The sequence below is a fragment of the Dendrobates tinctorius genome, unplaced genomic scaffold, assembly GCF_039654945.1.
Source record: "Dendrobates tinctorius isolate UK_male_01 unplaced genomic scaffold, ASM3965494v1 ptg000016l, whole genome shotgun sequence".
In the NCBI taxonomy this organism is placed as follows: Eukaryota; Metazoa; Chordata; class Amphibia; order Anura; family Dendrobatidae; genus Dendrobates; species Dendrobates tinctorius.
The window spans coordinates 27,890,228-27,906,663 of NW_027361684.1; the positions used below are offsets into that span (position 1 = coordinate 27,890,228).

The 16,436-nt window shown below is 46.5% G+C and overlaps 1 protein-coding gene across 1 annotated transcript in view; it reads right to left on the minus strand.

The window, feature by feature from the left end:
* Window positions 1–16,436, minus strand: part of PAFAH1B1 (platelet activating factor acetylhydrolase 1b regulatory subunit 1) — a 133,157-nt gene that overhangs the window by 11,390 nt on the left and 105,331 nt on the right. Inside the window, exon 6 of the mRNA XM_073565594.1 lies at window positions 7,529–7,697. Within this exon, the coding sequence (XP_073421695.1) occupies window positions 7,529–7,697 (169 nt within the window). The remainder of the gene's footprint in view (window positions 1–7,528; window positions 7,698–16,436) is intronic.

Sequence of the window (16,436 nt, forward strand, 5' to 3'; positions counted from 1 at the left end):
GCTCCGGTCCTATTAAAATGCTGTTTTAGCTACTTAAAAAATTTTTTTTGAATACCTGTTGCATTAATATACTGTTTGTGAACATGGTTGGTCATTATAAAAAAAAAAAAAATACTGCACAGAAAAAAAGAATTCTGCACAGAAAACAGGATTTTTGGGTTGCTTACCGTAAAATCTGTTTCTCGGAGCCTTCAATGGGGGACACAGACCATGGGTGTATGCTGCTGCCACTAGGAGGCTGACACTATGCACAAAAAAAGGTTAGCTCCTCCTCCGCAGTGTACACCCCACCGACCGGCAGGGAATTCCTCAGTTAGTGAGAAAGCAGTAGGAGAAGTAACAGAATAGATTGAAAACAGAACAAACAACTCAACTGTAACCAATCAACCAAAGTAAGAACAGGAGTTGTAGAACATAGGAGGGTGCTGTGTCCCCCCAATGAAGGCTCCGAAAAACAGATTTTACGGTAAGCAACCCAAAAATCTTGTTTTCTCGTTCGCCTTATTGGGGGACACAGAGACCATGGGACGTCCCAAAGCAGTCCCTGGGGTGGGAAACAAACTTCCATCAGGCCAGTGGACTCACCACAGCTGCCTGCAGGATCCTTCTACCTAGGCTGGCGTCCGCCGAAGCGTAGGTGTGGACCTTGTAGAATTTCACAAACGTGTGAACCGAAGACCAGGTTGCAGCTTTGCAAAGCTGCAGCGAGGAGGCTCTGTGGCGTACCGCCCAGGAGGCACCCACTGCCCGGGTAGAGTGCGCTCTGATCCCCGGAGGGGCCACTCGATGCTTAACCCGGTAGGCCTCCAAAATTGCCGATCTGATCCAGCGAGCAATAGTAGCTTTGGAAGCTGGGTGACCTTTCCGCGCCCCATCTGGAATGACGAAAAGAGTCAGTCTTTCGCAAGGAAGGCGTCCTAGACAGATAGACTCTCATTGCCCTGACCAGATCCAGCTTGTTCAGGGACCGCTCCCGAGGGTGAGTTGGACTCGGACAGAAGGACGGCAGAACAATATCCTCATTGAGGTGAAAGGAGGACACCACCTTTGGAAGAAAAGAGGGCGGAGGCCGCAGAACTACCTTGTCCTGGTGAAGTACCAAGAAAGGAGAGCGGCAAGAAAGAGCCGCCAATTCTGACACGCGCCGGATGGAAGTGATGGCCACCAGAAAAGCTACCTTCCAAGAAAGGAGAGAAAGGGAAAAATCCCTGAGAGGTTCAAAAGGAGAACCTTGCAGAACCTCAAGAACCAGATTAAGATCCCATGGATCCACGGGCGCTCGATACGGAGGAGCCGTGTGAGCCACGCCCTGAAGAAAGATTTTGACCTGAGGGCGGGAGGCCAACGTCTTCTGAAACAAAATGGACAGCGCCGAAACTTGACCCTTCAAGGAACTGAGAGCAAGCCCCGCATCCAGCCCTGCCTGAAGAAACGCCAGAACGGAAGGGAGCGAAAAGCACATGGGCGCGATGTTATTGGCCTCACAAAAAGTGAAATAGGCCTTCCAAGTACGGTAGTAAATTTTGGAAGATGATGGCTTCCTGGCTCGGATCATGGTATGAATTACTCGACCGGAGAATCCTGCTCGTTTCAAAACCTCGGTCTCAACAGCCACGCCGTTAAATTGAGCGGCCTAGAATTGGGGTGGCAAATCGGGCCTTGAGACAGCAGATCTGCCCTGTCTGGAAACTTCCAGGGGGCGTCCGCGAGAAGGTTGACAATGTCCGCGAACCAAGACCTTCTGGGCCAATTCGGGGAGATGAGAATGACTGAATTCCTTCTGCTTTGATTTTCTTCAACAGCTTGGGAAGAAGAGGCAGGGGAGGAAACAGGTAGGGGAGCTCGAACTGCGACCAAGGAATGGCCTGGGCGTTGGCTCCCACTGCGAGAGGATCTCGAGCCCTGGATACAAACTGTGGGACTTTCCTGTTGAGGCGAGAAGCTAGGAGATCTACGTCCAGGGCTCCCCAACGACGGCAGAGCTGAAGAAATACCTCCGGATGTAGGGACCACTCTCCTGCCGCGAGACCCTCACGGCTGAGAAAACCGGCGGCCCAGTTGTCTACGCCGGGAATGTGTACAGCGGAGATTGTCGGTACCGAAATCTCTGCCTACTGAAGGATCTTTGACACTTCTGCCAGGGCTGAGACACTCCGTGTCCCTCCTTGACGGTTGACATATGCCACTGCTGTGGCATTGTCTGTTTGAATCCGGACAGGCAGGCCCCTGAGGAGCCTCTCCCAGTGGACGAGAGCCAGATGGATCGCGCGTATCTCTAGGACGTTGATCGGCAGAGCAGATTCTTGAGTTGACCAACGATCCTGAACAGTGTGATTGCGGAACACTGCACCCCAGCCGAGGAGGCTGGCATCCGTTGTTACAATCTACCAGTGAACAGGAAGAAAAGACCGCCCCAAGAGGATGAGAGGTGACGTCAACCACCAGTTGAGTGACCGCTTGATCCGGCATGAAAGGCGAACAGGGCGATCCAGGGACAGAGCCGATCTGTTCCACCTCAACAGAATGGTCTGTTGGAGAGGCCTGGCGTGAAATTGGGCTAAGGGAACTGCCTCTATCGCCGCCACCATCTTTCCCAGGACCCGCATAGCTGTACGGAGGGATGGAAATCGTGTGGTCTGCAGCGATCGTACATCCTGCTGCAGGGAGAGAATCTTCTCTTGTGGGAGAAAGACCCTTGACCGACGAGTGTCGAACAGTAGGCCCAGAAACACAAGACGTTGAGTAGGGACCAGACAGGACTTTTTCCTGTTGATCCACCCGAAATTGGATAGTGTGTCTAGGACGATCGCCAAACTGAGACGTGCCTGTTGGAAAGCGGGAGCTTTGATCAGAATATCGTCGAGGTACGTTAAGAGAACGAGAACTCTGATCCTCAACAAGGCCATCAACGCAGCCACGATCTTCGTGAAGACTCTGGGAGCGGTGGCGAGACCGAAGGGCAGCGCGACGAACTGGTAATGTTCCTGGCGAACCGCAAAACGCAGGAACTTCTGATGTCCGGAGAACATGGGAACATGTAGATAGGCATCTTGGATGTCTATCGAACACATGAATTCCTGCTCCTCCATGAAAGCGATTACCGAACGAACCGACTCCATCCGGAAGTGGCGAAGGTGAACTCCTGTTGAGCAGCTTGAGATCCAAGATGGGTCGGACCGCCCCGTCTTTTTTCGGCACGACAAACAGGTTTGAATAAAACCCTGTAAACCGCTCCGATTCGGGAACGGGCACAAACACCCGGGAACTGAGGAGAGAGTCGATGGCCGTAAAGAACCCCGGGATCAAAGCTGGATCTTTTGGAGGACGGGATTCGAAGAAACGATCCCGTGGAAGAGAGACGAACTCCATCTTGTATCCTGACGATACAACCTCCCTGACCCCAGCGTCCTCTACTGAGGCCAGCCAGACATCCTTGAAGAAGAGTAGTCGACCTCCCAATTGGAAGGGACCCTCGGGAGTCCGAGGATAGTCATGCAGATGTGGACCGTCCAGATCCGGATGGTCTGCCCTGCGAAGAGTGGGAGCGCCAGGAGGGAGTGGGTCTGAAGGAAACTTTCTTCCTATCTTGGCGTGCCTGCGGTCTTTGTTGGTTGGAGGTCTCCGCCGCATTGAAACGGCGGTAAGCCCGAAAGGGTCGAAACTGACGCCTTATTGGGGGTCTGCGAGGCTTGGACTGAGGCAGGAGAGAACTCGTGCCTCCGGTGGCATCCTTAATAATCTGGTCCAATTGGGATCCAAAGAGGCGCCCTCCCTGAAAAGGGAGATTAGTAAGAGACTTTTTAGAAGACCGGTCCGCCTGCCAGGCCTTGAGCCAAATTGTACGTCGGATTGCCACAACGTTACTTGATGCCTGAACTGCACAGGATGCGGCATCCAAAGAAGCAGAAAGCAGATAATCCCCCGCATGGGAAATCTGATTGGCGAGATCGGCCAATCGATCTGGTTGTGCTTTCTCTATGATGCCCTGACGAAGATCCTCTGCCCAAGTGGCTATGGCCTTTGCTGCCCAAGATGAGGCAAAAATTGGGCATACTGCCGAAGCCGCTTCGAAGGCAGACTTCGCCAGGGATTCTATAATCCTATCATTAGAATCCTTCAGAGACGCCACGCCTGACAGCGGGAGAACCGTGTTATTAGAAAGCCTGGACACGGGCGGATCGATCGAGGGGGAAGCAGACCAGTTGTCCGTGAGCTCTTTAGCAAACGGGTACAAAACGCCGAGACGCTTTCCTCGTTGAAAGGGTCTGGTCGGATCTCCTCTTTCCCTGGTAAAAATCTTTTCAAACTCGGAATGTAAAGGGAATACCCTGGAGGGTGTTTCCTCCCGTCTGAACGAAACCTCCTGATCTGAGGATTTCGCAGGGGGGTCAGCAATGTCGAAGGTCTGATGGATCGCTGCAATGAGGTTCTGCACAGTAACCCTCATGTTCGCATCCTGGTCCAAATCCAGCTCTAAGGTCCCCTCAGATGACCTGTCCGAGAGCGCTTCACCTGACTCGGGTGAGGAGGCCCGGGAGGGAGGCTGCCGAGGACTATGTGGAGACATGGGGCGAGGAGAGGATTCCGGCTGGAGATCCTGCCTGGGTCTTTTGCGACTAACGCTGGCCGACTCAGATGGAACCTCTTGAGGCCTGCTGGACCCTGTAGAGGTGTCCAGGGGCAACTTATCCAGGACGGCTACTAGGGACTGAGACACCCTGGTGAGGTCTGCCACTGACTGTGATAGAGACGAGGCCCAGCCGGGCATGGGGGGTTGACTCTCGCCTGGGGCCCTAGATGGCTCCTGGGCGGCGTCAGGTTGAATAGGATTGCTACAATCCAGGCAGAGGGAAGTGGACTGACCTGAGGGAAGTTTGCGATTGCAGGAAGAGCATGCAAAGAACTTGACTAGAGTGCAGGGGGGAGCCGCAGGGCCGTTACGGTCAGATTTGGAGTTAGACATAGTGAAAATCTGAGGGAGAGCCGGAAGGTTGGGGGACAGGGTGCAGAGAAGGGTGTCAGCCTGCAGATGCAGAGCTACTCACGGTCCGGTGACCCCAGAGACGAAGGTATTCACCACTCTGCAGATGCAGGTCAGAGGAATGTCCGGCGGACAGGCCCAGGGAGCGATATCTGGCTGACAGGGGCGTCCGGCTGTGCGGCTGCAAAGATGGCGACCTCCTGAAGGAATTAGGGAAAACGCACTCCCAGGGGAAGGAGGGCGGAGCTAACCGCCTGCTGAATCAGGCACCGCCCCTGGCCAGGAACAGGCTAAGAAGGGCGGTGGTGGGCCTGGAACGGGCGGGAGAGAAGCCCGCTTAGTAGAAAGGGGCAGGGGGCGTGGCCGCGATACTGGAGTAGGCCCGAACTGAAGCCGGGGCCTAAATTACTAGCGGCGGCCGCCTGTCAGCACGGGGTCGGCGCGGAGGTGCCGCAATGCGAGCGCCGCCGCGAGAGGACCCTGGGATACCCGATTGGAGTGTCGGGGGAGAAGAGGACGGTGAAGGGGCTGGCTGTAGGAGCAGGATGGGCGCAGGAGATCGCAGCGCCACCGCATCCCTGCTCCAGGGAAGACGCTGCGAACGCGCCCTCGGGGAGGAATGCTGCTGGCCAAAGGGTCCCCATACTTACCCGTCCCGGGAAAGTACCTGTACATGAAGAGTCTGCGTCTCAACCAACCGACAGGCTCTGGTAGGCGAGTGGGAGACTGGCGACGAGGACCCTCTGGATCGCCGACACATCTTCGTGTTGGCGTCCGCCTGGAAGGCTGGTGGTCCTGCTACGGAGAACTGTGAGGATACGGGGTGGCAGTACACGCCGTACTCACACAGACTCCTTGTGGGAGTACAGCTGTGACTCTTCACACTATATCCCTCCGGAACCTGAAAAGGAACAACGCACCTTGAGGAGATAAGGGTCTAATGAAAGACCCGTGTCCACTTCCTACTGACACTAAGCTAAACTGCGGAATTCCCTGCCGGTCGGTGGGGTGTACACTGCGGAGGAGGAGCTAACCTTTTTTTTGTGCATAGTGTCAGCCTCTTAGTGGCAGCAGCATACACCCATGGTCTCTGTGTCCCCCAATAAGGCGAACGAGAAAAATGGGTATAACCAAATCTGAAAGCCCAAAACTTGTGGAAGCTTGGGGTGGAAAAAAAAAAAAACAAAAAACCCACAAACTCACAATTTGCAGGAACCCTGTGGTCAGTCCTGCATCATGCCAGCCCCCTCAGCCACTGTTTATAAATACACTGGTCTCTCTGTCTGTGTGATTTTTTTTATATTTATATGATTACACTTTGTATTATATGTAATGCACTGATTGTTTTTTTTTTTATATCTGATGTTTGAGGAGATGTATATGTACTTTTGACTAAGGGGCGTTTCCTTAATGGTGATTGGTTTGTCCTCACCATTTAAGGCAGCTCCAATTGTTATTTGATGTACTTGATAAAGACCTTGCTATGGTCGAAACGTTGTATCTATTGATGGCAGAATAAAACTAAAGATTTTTCTTCACCTGGAACGGATGCTGCTCCTTCTTATGTTTTCTGAGAGCTGTTGATCCCATTGGGTCCTGGGATCCTTGGGGCGTGCATTCTACAAGTCCGTGTGCTGTTGGCTGTAACCTTTTAGCCCCCTCAGCCAGTCTATATATGCTCATGTGACACACTGCTCAGAAACAGATGAGATTATGCTGCGATGACTACACAGAATAAGATGGCACGCTTATTTCCGTTCTCCCTTTCATATATTCTGAAATGGGGAAAGGGGTGCTGCCAGGCAACAGCAACCGATTGGATTGTAGGCATGTATTTTACTACTAGGTATGTTGTAGTGACCAGATCTACAGCAGATATGCGCGGAAAGGCAATGGAGAAACTAGGTAAGACTATGTTCACACGTTGCGTTTCTGCAGCTTTTTTTATGCAAAGTAAAAGCTGCCTTTTGAAGTGCCAGCAAGAGCTAGGTGGTTTCGGACATCACACGTTCTTGACAGAATTGGAAATCTGCTGCATTTTTTAAATCTCATTTCACACATAGAAAGTAATGAGTGAAAAATGCTGCAAAAACCACAGCAGCAGTGTTAGCTGCATTTTTAAGAATAAAACTAACATTAGGAATGTAAATAAAGAATACATGTAAGCTGCAGCAAAAAAAAAATACCCTGAAAAAACAGACGTTTTGAATGCAACACTTTTCCTACCAAGAGAGCAGGTTTCAGCTGCAGAAAAAAAATACACATCAAAAACATTACATGTGAACATAGCCTTAGGCTTCTCCAACACATGAGTAGAAAGTGGGATATAAAATGTCTGTTTTTCAACCACATAATACAAGGCCACATCTGGGATCATGTGGCTTAACATATCTGCCCACGACTTTTATAGTTCCTGGAATACAAAGCCATCACACGTGGGCAAGTAACGAGCATCTGAATATTCTGTGCAGATCATCATGTTTCTCTAGGATACAAATTCAAGCAGAAGACATTTGTGAACACTGGATAAGGATGACTGGCTCATACCGTGCATGGTCCTAATGCACTCAAATCCTTGGAAATCCCATAGCTTGATAGTCATGTCAGCGGAGCAAGAGGCCAGAAACTTGCCAGAATGATCAAATGAAATATCTTGTACAGAGTCTGTGTGTCCCTTGAGTGTGCGCTCAAAATCTCCCGTCTCGTAGTCCCACACCTGACAAGGAGAGAGAAATCTGTTAGCAGCAGCTCGTGGCGTGACAGGTTGTGGAGGCTTCCATTTGCACTCTGCGGGGCAGTCTGGCACCTCTCTCTATAATTACCAGGCACAAGGACAAAGAACGCTTGCTCAGGATTATCCCTTCAGTGCTGGGGTTTTCCAACACAATTAATCGTCACACAAACACCAAGAACCACAACCAGAATAAACATGTAACTCCAGAATGACAAATCACTACAAGACACTGGGGAGGGAAAAAAAGGCATTGGATCAAGCCTACATCGGTAACTCAAAGTGGAATAAGAGTATCCCAAAAATAGTTTTCTAAATTAAGCAAAAAGCATATTCCCAAAACAGATATCCTTTATTGTCAAGGAGCCTAAAAATGCCACCAGTCGTACAGCAGCGCCTTGTCCCCAAACCCCATTGAAAAGGCATGGGTAGAGGAGATGGCACAGATGAGCAGTGGGCGGCCATCTTAAGAGTGTATGACGAATTTGATGAGGCGACAGGATGTGGTTTTATTATGATTAAATGCTTGGAATCAGTTATTGAACAGAACATACCAAAATTCTGAAAAACATTATGGACCAGATTGTTACGCCAGTCTTTATGAAGGGGCAAGGGTGAGTGCAAGGCTCCTGGTTCATGAAGAGGTGCACACTAGAGTTGAGCGACTTTGGTCGGATCGGGTTTCGTGAAACCCGAATGAAACAAAATAAGTTTCAGATGAAACTCGTCCGACTAGAGCAAAAAAAGTCGGAGTTTCGTCCGACTTTTATTTCCCATTGACTTGCATTGGGGTCGGGTTTCGGACGAAACTCCGACTTTGTTTTGCTCTAGTCGGACGAGTTTCATCTGAAACTTATTTTGTTTCATTCGGGTTTCACGAAACCCGATCCGACCAAAGTCGCTCAACTCTAGTGCACACCACTTAAAAGAATCAGGTGCGTCTCGCCATAAATCTGACTCCAGTTGTTGCTGGGGTAAGTTTGGTAGTGTAGCAAACGCGGCCACTAGTGATAAGAGAACGTGCTCGGATAAGTTATTTTCTGCGCACGCTTGTGTGCCAACAAAATGTCCTCGGCATGCTCGGAATAAGTTTGTGTTCTCGCAGCTGCATGATTTGCAGGCCAATAAAAACAATAAATAAAACCGCCCTCTTTCTGAGCTGGGAAAACCATCCTGTCTGGCCTAAGCTTTTACTAGTGGTTCAGCTGCTCGATCCTTGTTCACATTCACGTCACTCAGCAAGTGAAAAGGTTTTAAATACTAGAGTAGGGACTGTCCCACAAGGGTTGCCGTGACGTGGCGGGATGGCTTGTACATTATTTTGATCAAAATTATGTTTAGGTTTACTAAATACCCTTATTACTACCTTTATGCATTATTTGCAGTTTATTTTTTACTTTTTAGTTCAGGATATTTGTGTTTTTTGCTTTTTGTTTTCTATGATTCGCAGCCATTAGCCACAACACATGCAGGGATAGCCTGTTTGTTAGGCAATCCCCGCATGACGACACACTGTTAGCACACGATCATGCTCGGATAACACCTTATCCAAGCACGCTCACTCACCACTAGCCACCATGTCATGTATTCACCAAACGGCCTGTCCTACCAACACTGTTCTCACTCTGTTGGAGCTGGACAAAAAAAAAGTGAGAATGACAAAATGCGCAAAAGTTTAGTACAGCTTCAGCTTTTCAAAACTTTTTAGGGTAAACTTTTGGCATAAAAATCTTAAAAAGATCAGGGCCTATGCATTTTAAGCCATTCTTTGCAGTGTGTTTAGTTTCATGCAAACCCATTTCTCATAATTAAATTATAAAATGAAGAGTGGGAAATCTTTACACTTCCAAATATAAAAGACATAAAGAAATGGTCTCATGCAACAGTTTACTTTGTGAAGAGACCACCCTTTTCATTAGCATTAGATTGGAAACATATGGCCTTGCAATTGCACATGACAGCGCATTTCAAGACCTGACACATGAAGAGGTGATGACAAGTAGTTATTATAGAGTCCCCGACTTCACACCCCTTTCAAATTAGCATCCAGTAAAGTCTGCATCAGAAAATGAATAATTAACTAAAGAAAGAAAAGCTCCACACATTTAGAGGAAAAACAAATCAGTTCCAGCCCTTTAGAAATTGAGCTTAAATAACCTGCATAGTAGAGAAAGGCAGTGTAATAATTACAGAGAAATGGGCTGGCGACCAGGACGGAGAAAACTTGGGAGACTTTCATAATAGGTGTGACCTGCCACACCAAATACCTGGGGATAAAGGGGGGAATACCAGGGAACTTGACAGATCAGATATTATATATTTTTTTTATTCCTGGACAATTCCATGAACTATTCTATCTTTGACCATTGTCAGGAATGGGCAAGCGGGCATCAGAATTTAGATGAAAAACTAGGCATTGGGCATATTGATCTAATGATCGATTAAATGAGCCTGTCACCAGGACAGCAAATAATAGGGGCAAAGATACAGATTCCAGAACTGGGTCATTAGAGCACATTCACACACATGTTTCTGCAAACAAAAAAGAAAAAAAAAAAAGATTGGTTAACAGCAGGAGGTTTCTGTGTAACAACCATGTTTAGCAGAGCATCACACATTGCGCAAGAGTCGCAAAACTGGCTCAGTGGTTAGCACAACAGCCTTGCAGCGCTGGGGTCCTGGGTTGAAATCCCTCCAAGGGCAACATGTGCAAGGAGTTTGTATGACCTCCCAGTGTTTGTGTGGGTTTCCTCCCACACTCCAAATACATACTAATAGGGAATATTGATTGTGAGCCCCAATGGGGACAGCAATGATAATGATTGTAAGTGCACTGCAGAAGATGATGGCGCTATACAAGCAATGCATAATAAATAGTAACAGTGCAAGATCTGATTTTAAGGACACATCAGTTTATAAGAAAAAACATGGATGTGTAAGCCTTTAAATAAGGGGTTGTGTCAGATTTACCATTGTACCCATGTACAAAGTGATGGTAAAATCAAGCACCTGTGCAATCTAATTTCTTAATAAAAATCCTCTATGTTCTTAAGAACAAAGGGATATTTAGTAGTGTTGATCAAATAGCTTTGGATAAGCCACTTATTCGAATAGCTATAGCGCTTCCCGAATAGCTGCCTCGGTAACCTGGAGCGCTCCCGTTAATCAGCTGTTCAGCGCCACAGCTGCAATGTGTCGCGTCTGTGTGACAGTCACAGTGCATGTATGACGAGCCAGTTTGTTGGGCTCTCCATACATGTGTTGTGACCGTCTCACAGCTGTAACACATGCAGCTGCGGCTCCGAACAGCCGATTATCAGCAGCGCTCCAGGTATCCAGCTTCCCAATGCAGCTATTCAGTAAGCGCTATAGCTATTCGGATAAGTGTTTATCCAAAGCTATTCGATCAACACTAATATTTAGTTTTCCAGTTTATATTTTGCTGCCAAGGTTACCCAGTCACCTCTGCTGTGGCCAGTATTCTGAGGAAAGAAGGGCATGCTTAAACTGTTTGCTACATAGCTTGCAATCACCGCTCTGGGAAGAGAGTCCTGTCAAATCAGAAGTGAAAAAAAAGGGCCCCAATATGCAAGTGAGGAGGCAGAATGGCAACTCTTGGCCAAGTGTAAAGTTATTTCAGGGACTGTACCAGTAACAGGTACTGTGCTAGTATGGTTAACATGGGTATGTCCTCTACAACATGTTAAAGCCAATTTAAAAAGCATTTTGGGGGGTGAAAGACTCCCTTTAGGCTGTGTGCCCACGTTGCTTTTTTTTTAAATGTTTTTGATGTGCTTTTCGGGGTCAAACCGCATCAAAAATGCTTAAAAGAAGCATCCCATTCATTTTAATGCATTTTGGCCTTTTTGTGCCAATGGATGCGTTTACCGCTAAGGAAACGCTTAGTGGTAAAAAACGCAGCATGTTTATTCATTTCCGCTTAGGTCCGCGTTTTTGGCTATTTCCTATAGTCCAAAATACGCGCGGAAAAAATGCATCAAAAACGCGCAAAACACGCTGTAAAAACGCCCGTTTTCTGGGAAGGAGACCTGTTTACTGAGCGTTTAATAACGCCGTGGGCACAGCCTTAAAGAGACAGCACGTGGATGAAAAAACTGATCTGTGAATGTGCCCTTAGTGGGCTTCTTGGTGTAATTTTAAATACATTTATCCACTGCAGCTCTGCTAGTCTTCACAAGGAGGGGGCTTGAACTATGCAGTCTGATATCCATGATATACAGCTACCCCCAAAAACCACTGCCGATTGACAGCTTTATGTACATGCACAGTAAAGACAGAAAGTAATCATTGCCAACCATTTATTTTTGTGTTGGCATAACAGATGAGAGCTGTTTTTTTTGTTTGTTTTTTTTAGGGATGACTTGCATTTTAATAGAATCATCTTAGGTATCACCTTGTATTGAACAAAAAAAATTGTCAGGTGAGATGAATGGAGTAATAAATGAAAAACAAATCTGTTTACAGTATTTACTTGAAACACAAAAACAAAACACAGAATAACAAATGTGCAGAAATACCCTGCAGTAACAAATATGACAGTAGTCAGCAAGTGCTGGTAAAAAGATGGCAACAGATTTAGGGTATTTAGTCGATATGTTTTTTTGCAAAAAAAAAATGTATACCAAGCAACTCCACCTCGTCAAAGTAACCCTTAATGGAGCAGTCCCTATCTAATGTATTTAAAACCTGAACATATGAACAGTGTCTAAATGAACAGGATTCAGACAGGTGCTTCCTATACATTTTGCAAAAAACATATCGACTAAATACCCTGTATTTGCTTCCATCTTTTTACCAGCACTTGCTGACTACTGTCATATTTGTTACTGCAGGGTATTTCTGCACATTTGTCATTCTGTGCTTTCTTTTTGTGTTTCAGTCAGTGGGTGGTGTGAACACTGTCCGACCGACTTGTTCACATTTGTGCATGTTACATGTGTTTTTAAGTATTTACTTGAAGCAGTTGATATTCCTAGGGTCGGAATGGTTATGGCAAAGTCACATTTAGGCCGTGTGCCCACGCAGCGATTTTTAAGCGTTTTTGCCGCAATTTTCGGCGCGAAAACGTTTAAAAATCGTGTACAGAACGCCCCCCATGCATTCCTATGGCATTCCGCACATGCTGTGCTAATGCTGCGCTTTTTCCCGCGGCGGAAACGCATCGCGGAAAAAATCGCACCATGCTCATTCTTTTGTGCGGAATCGCAAACAATTGCCGCGATTCCGCACCCATAGGAATGCATGAGAATCGCTTACTTCCCGCATGTGGCTATGCCCACCATGCGGGAAGTTAAGCGTCTCATGTGCGGTTGGTACCCACTGTGTGGAGGAGAGGAGACTGTCCTCCAGGCCCTGGGTACCATACCCCTGTAAAAAAAAAAAAAAAAAAAAAAAAAAAAGAATAAAAAATAAAAAAAATCGGGGTATATTTACCTTCCGGCGTCACGCGCTGCATTCCCGGCCTAAGCGTTCCCAGTAATGCCTTGCGGAAAGGCCCTGTAATGACGTGGTCTCGCGAGATCGCTAAAGCAACGCGAGACCAACGTCATCACAGGTCTTGCAAGGCATTACTGGGAACGCTGAGGCCCGGGATTTTTTTTTAGCATTTTAACATTCTATCTTTTACTATTGATGCCGCATAGGCGGCCTTAATAGTAAAAACCTGGTCACACTTGTCAAACACTATGTTTGACGAGTGTGACCAACCTGTCAATCACTTTCCAAGCGATGCTTCAAATCGCTTGTAAAGTGCTTGAATATCGCACACGAAAATCGCGGCAAAATCGCGATCATAATCGCGGTAAAATCGCGCGGGGGAAAAAAAGCGCGATTTCCGGGAAGGAGTCCGGTTTTTAGTGAGCGTTTTAAAACGCTATGTGGGCACATAGCCTTATGTAGTTTGATGCAGTTTACTACTTTTATAATATAAAAGTTAGCGTCTCCATATTCTTCACACTATGATTATTTTCAGAGCAATGGTGCAATGTGCGAGAGCTTGTTTTTTGTTGGGGAGAGTTGTAGTTTTAATTATCTATATTTAAATTTTCTGCTTTTTGTTTTTTTTCTTCTTCTCTTTCGGTGTGATGGGATTATTCATCGGTGTATGGCCAGGTAATTAAGACAGTCAGACCTAAAAGGATTAGGCCCCTGAGCTACTATGACAACACATTGGCATCCTGAATGTGTGGTGAGTGACAGACAGCCCTCATACTGCCGAACAGCTTAGATGATGCAGTCTAAGGCTACTTTCACACATCAGGCTTTTTCCGACAGGCAGGATTAGGCTATATTTAGAAAAACCGGATCCGGCGCAAATTTTGAAGAACTGAAGAAACTAATCCGTTTTTCTGCCGGATCCATCTAGCAGGTTTATATCTGTTTCCTGGGGCTGGCCAATTAGATCTGAGCATGCGCAGACTTAAAACACAGGATTCAGTGGCCGGATCCGTCTTTTTCCGGATCTGGCGCCCATAGGCTTCCATTATAGCAAAAAAACGGAAGCGCTGTCCGGTTTTTCGCCGCAGACAAAAAAAAAAAAAAAAAAACATTACTAGAGACGGTTTTTCCAGATGCCAGAATGAAATATTTAGCCGGATCTGGCGAAAACCAGAAGAAACGGAAGGCTATGCAGCACGATCCGGCGCTAATACAATTCAATGAGAGAAAACTGGATCCGGCGGCAGCTTACGCCGGGTTCAGTTTTTTTTAATAAATGGCCAGATCCTGCCTGTCAGAAAAAACCTGATGTGTGAAAGTAGCCTAAGCGATGACATTTCAAGCCCAGCACATGCGCTCGGTGCATCATGGAAGGACCAAGCTATCAAGTACACCTTCCCACCTGCTTGCTTTCCAGCTATCTATATCCTTCTGACTATGAAGCCAGAGCTGTCAAAGAAGGGAGTGGAGGATAGATCGACAAAAAGCAGGCGAGAAGGTGTGCTTAAAGGATTGGCCCCGCCATTATGCACCGAGCAGCAGGACTTAGTTTAAACAGTCATTGTCGCTTTAGGCTGTGTTCACACATTGAATTTTTTTTTGCTTTTTTTCGCGGATTTACCAAAAAATCCGCTTAAAAGAAGCTTCCCATTCATTTTAATGCATTTTGCATTTTTTGTGCACATTGATGCATTTTTTTCCGCACAGGGGTCCTGGGATCAAGTCCCACCATGGATAACAACTGCAAGGCGTTTTTATGTTCTACCCGTGTTTGTGTGGGTTTCCTTCGGGTTCTCCCGTTTCCTCCCACACTCCAAAGACATACTGATAGGGAATTCAAATATATTAGATTATGAGCCCCATTGGGAACAGCGATAATGCCTGTAAAGCACTGCAAAGCATAATAAAAGCATAATAAATAATACCAGCCTCTAATTTCATAGCCTCATAGGAAAAGATAACTATATATACACATACAGTACTGTGCAAATCAATTGGGACAAAGCATTTTAAGTAAAATCGTAAGTTGGTTACCAATCAGTGATTCAATCCAGTTTTGACTGCTTTGAACAGGCACTCACCTGTTCAAAGCAGTTAAAACTGGTTTGAATCACTGACTGGTAACCAACTTACGATTTTACTTAAAAAAATGCTTTGTCCCAATTGATTTGCAGAGTACTGTACATACATAAACTATATATACACGTTCTTATGATCTATTCCCTTGAAAATGCAACCATAGTTTCACAGCACTTGCATATTTTACATACAATTTAGTAAAAAAAAGTGAGTGTTATGACATAATATTTAAGTAAGGTCGGGGTCACACTTCAGAGTGCAATGCTAAAAACTTGCGCGAGTCTCTCGCCTTACTACCCGGCCCTGCCGCTGGCACTCAGGTCCGGAGTGTGCGGCTGCATGTCTTTTTATGCAGCTGAAAGCTCCGGTCTGAACAGCTGGCGTTAGTGCCGGGTACTGATGCGAGAGACTCACACGAGTTTCTTGCAAGACACTCGCAAGTCTGACCCCGGCCTAACACTAGTTCAGCCACAAGTATTAAAGATTTTCCAGTTATGTGTCTAGGTGTTTGCGATTACATCTCCACAATGGCTAAGCAGACAATTAAAAGTGAAGAATAAAATTTCATACCGAGTCTCAGAAGTTTTAACAGAGGGAACCACTGTCACTACATAAAGGCATACACTGTATATATTACATACAAGCGAAATAAGTATTGAACACATCACCAATGAATATAATTCTACCAGTGCTATCCACATGAAATTCTCACCAGTTGTCAGTAACAAGCCATCCAATCCACACAGGCAAAGAAATCAAATCATACATGTCCAAAAATTAAAGTTATGATTAATAAGATAAAACCCGAAAAAAGTATTGAACACGCTTAGAGAAATCTAATGCTTTGTACAAAAGCCTTTGTTGTTGATGACGGCTTCAAGACGCCTCCTGTATGGAGAAATAAGTCCCAAGCATTGCTCTGGTGTGATTTTGTTCAATTGTTCCACACAAAAACACTTCAAATCATGAAGGTCCTGTGGGCTCCTATGATGTCTGAGTTTTAGTTCCTTCCAAAAATTTTCTATAGGATTTAGGTCAGGTGATTGGCTGGGGCATTCTATCAGCTTTATTTTCTTTCTTTGAAACCACTTGAGAGTTGACTTGGTTGTGTGTTTGGGTTCACAGACTTACTGATATGTCCACCCTCGTTTTACCATAATCATCCTGGTAGATGGCAGCAATTTTTTA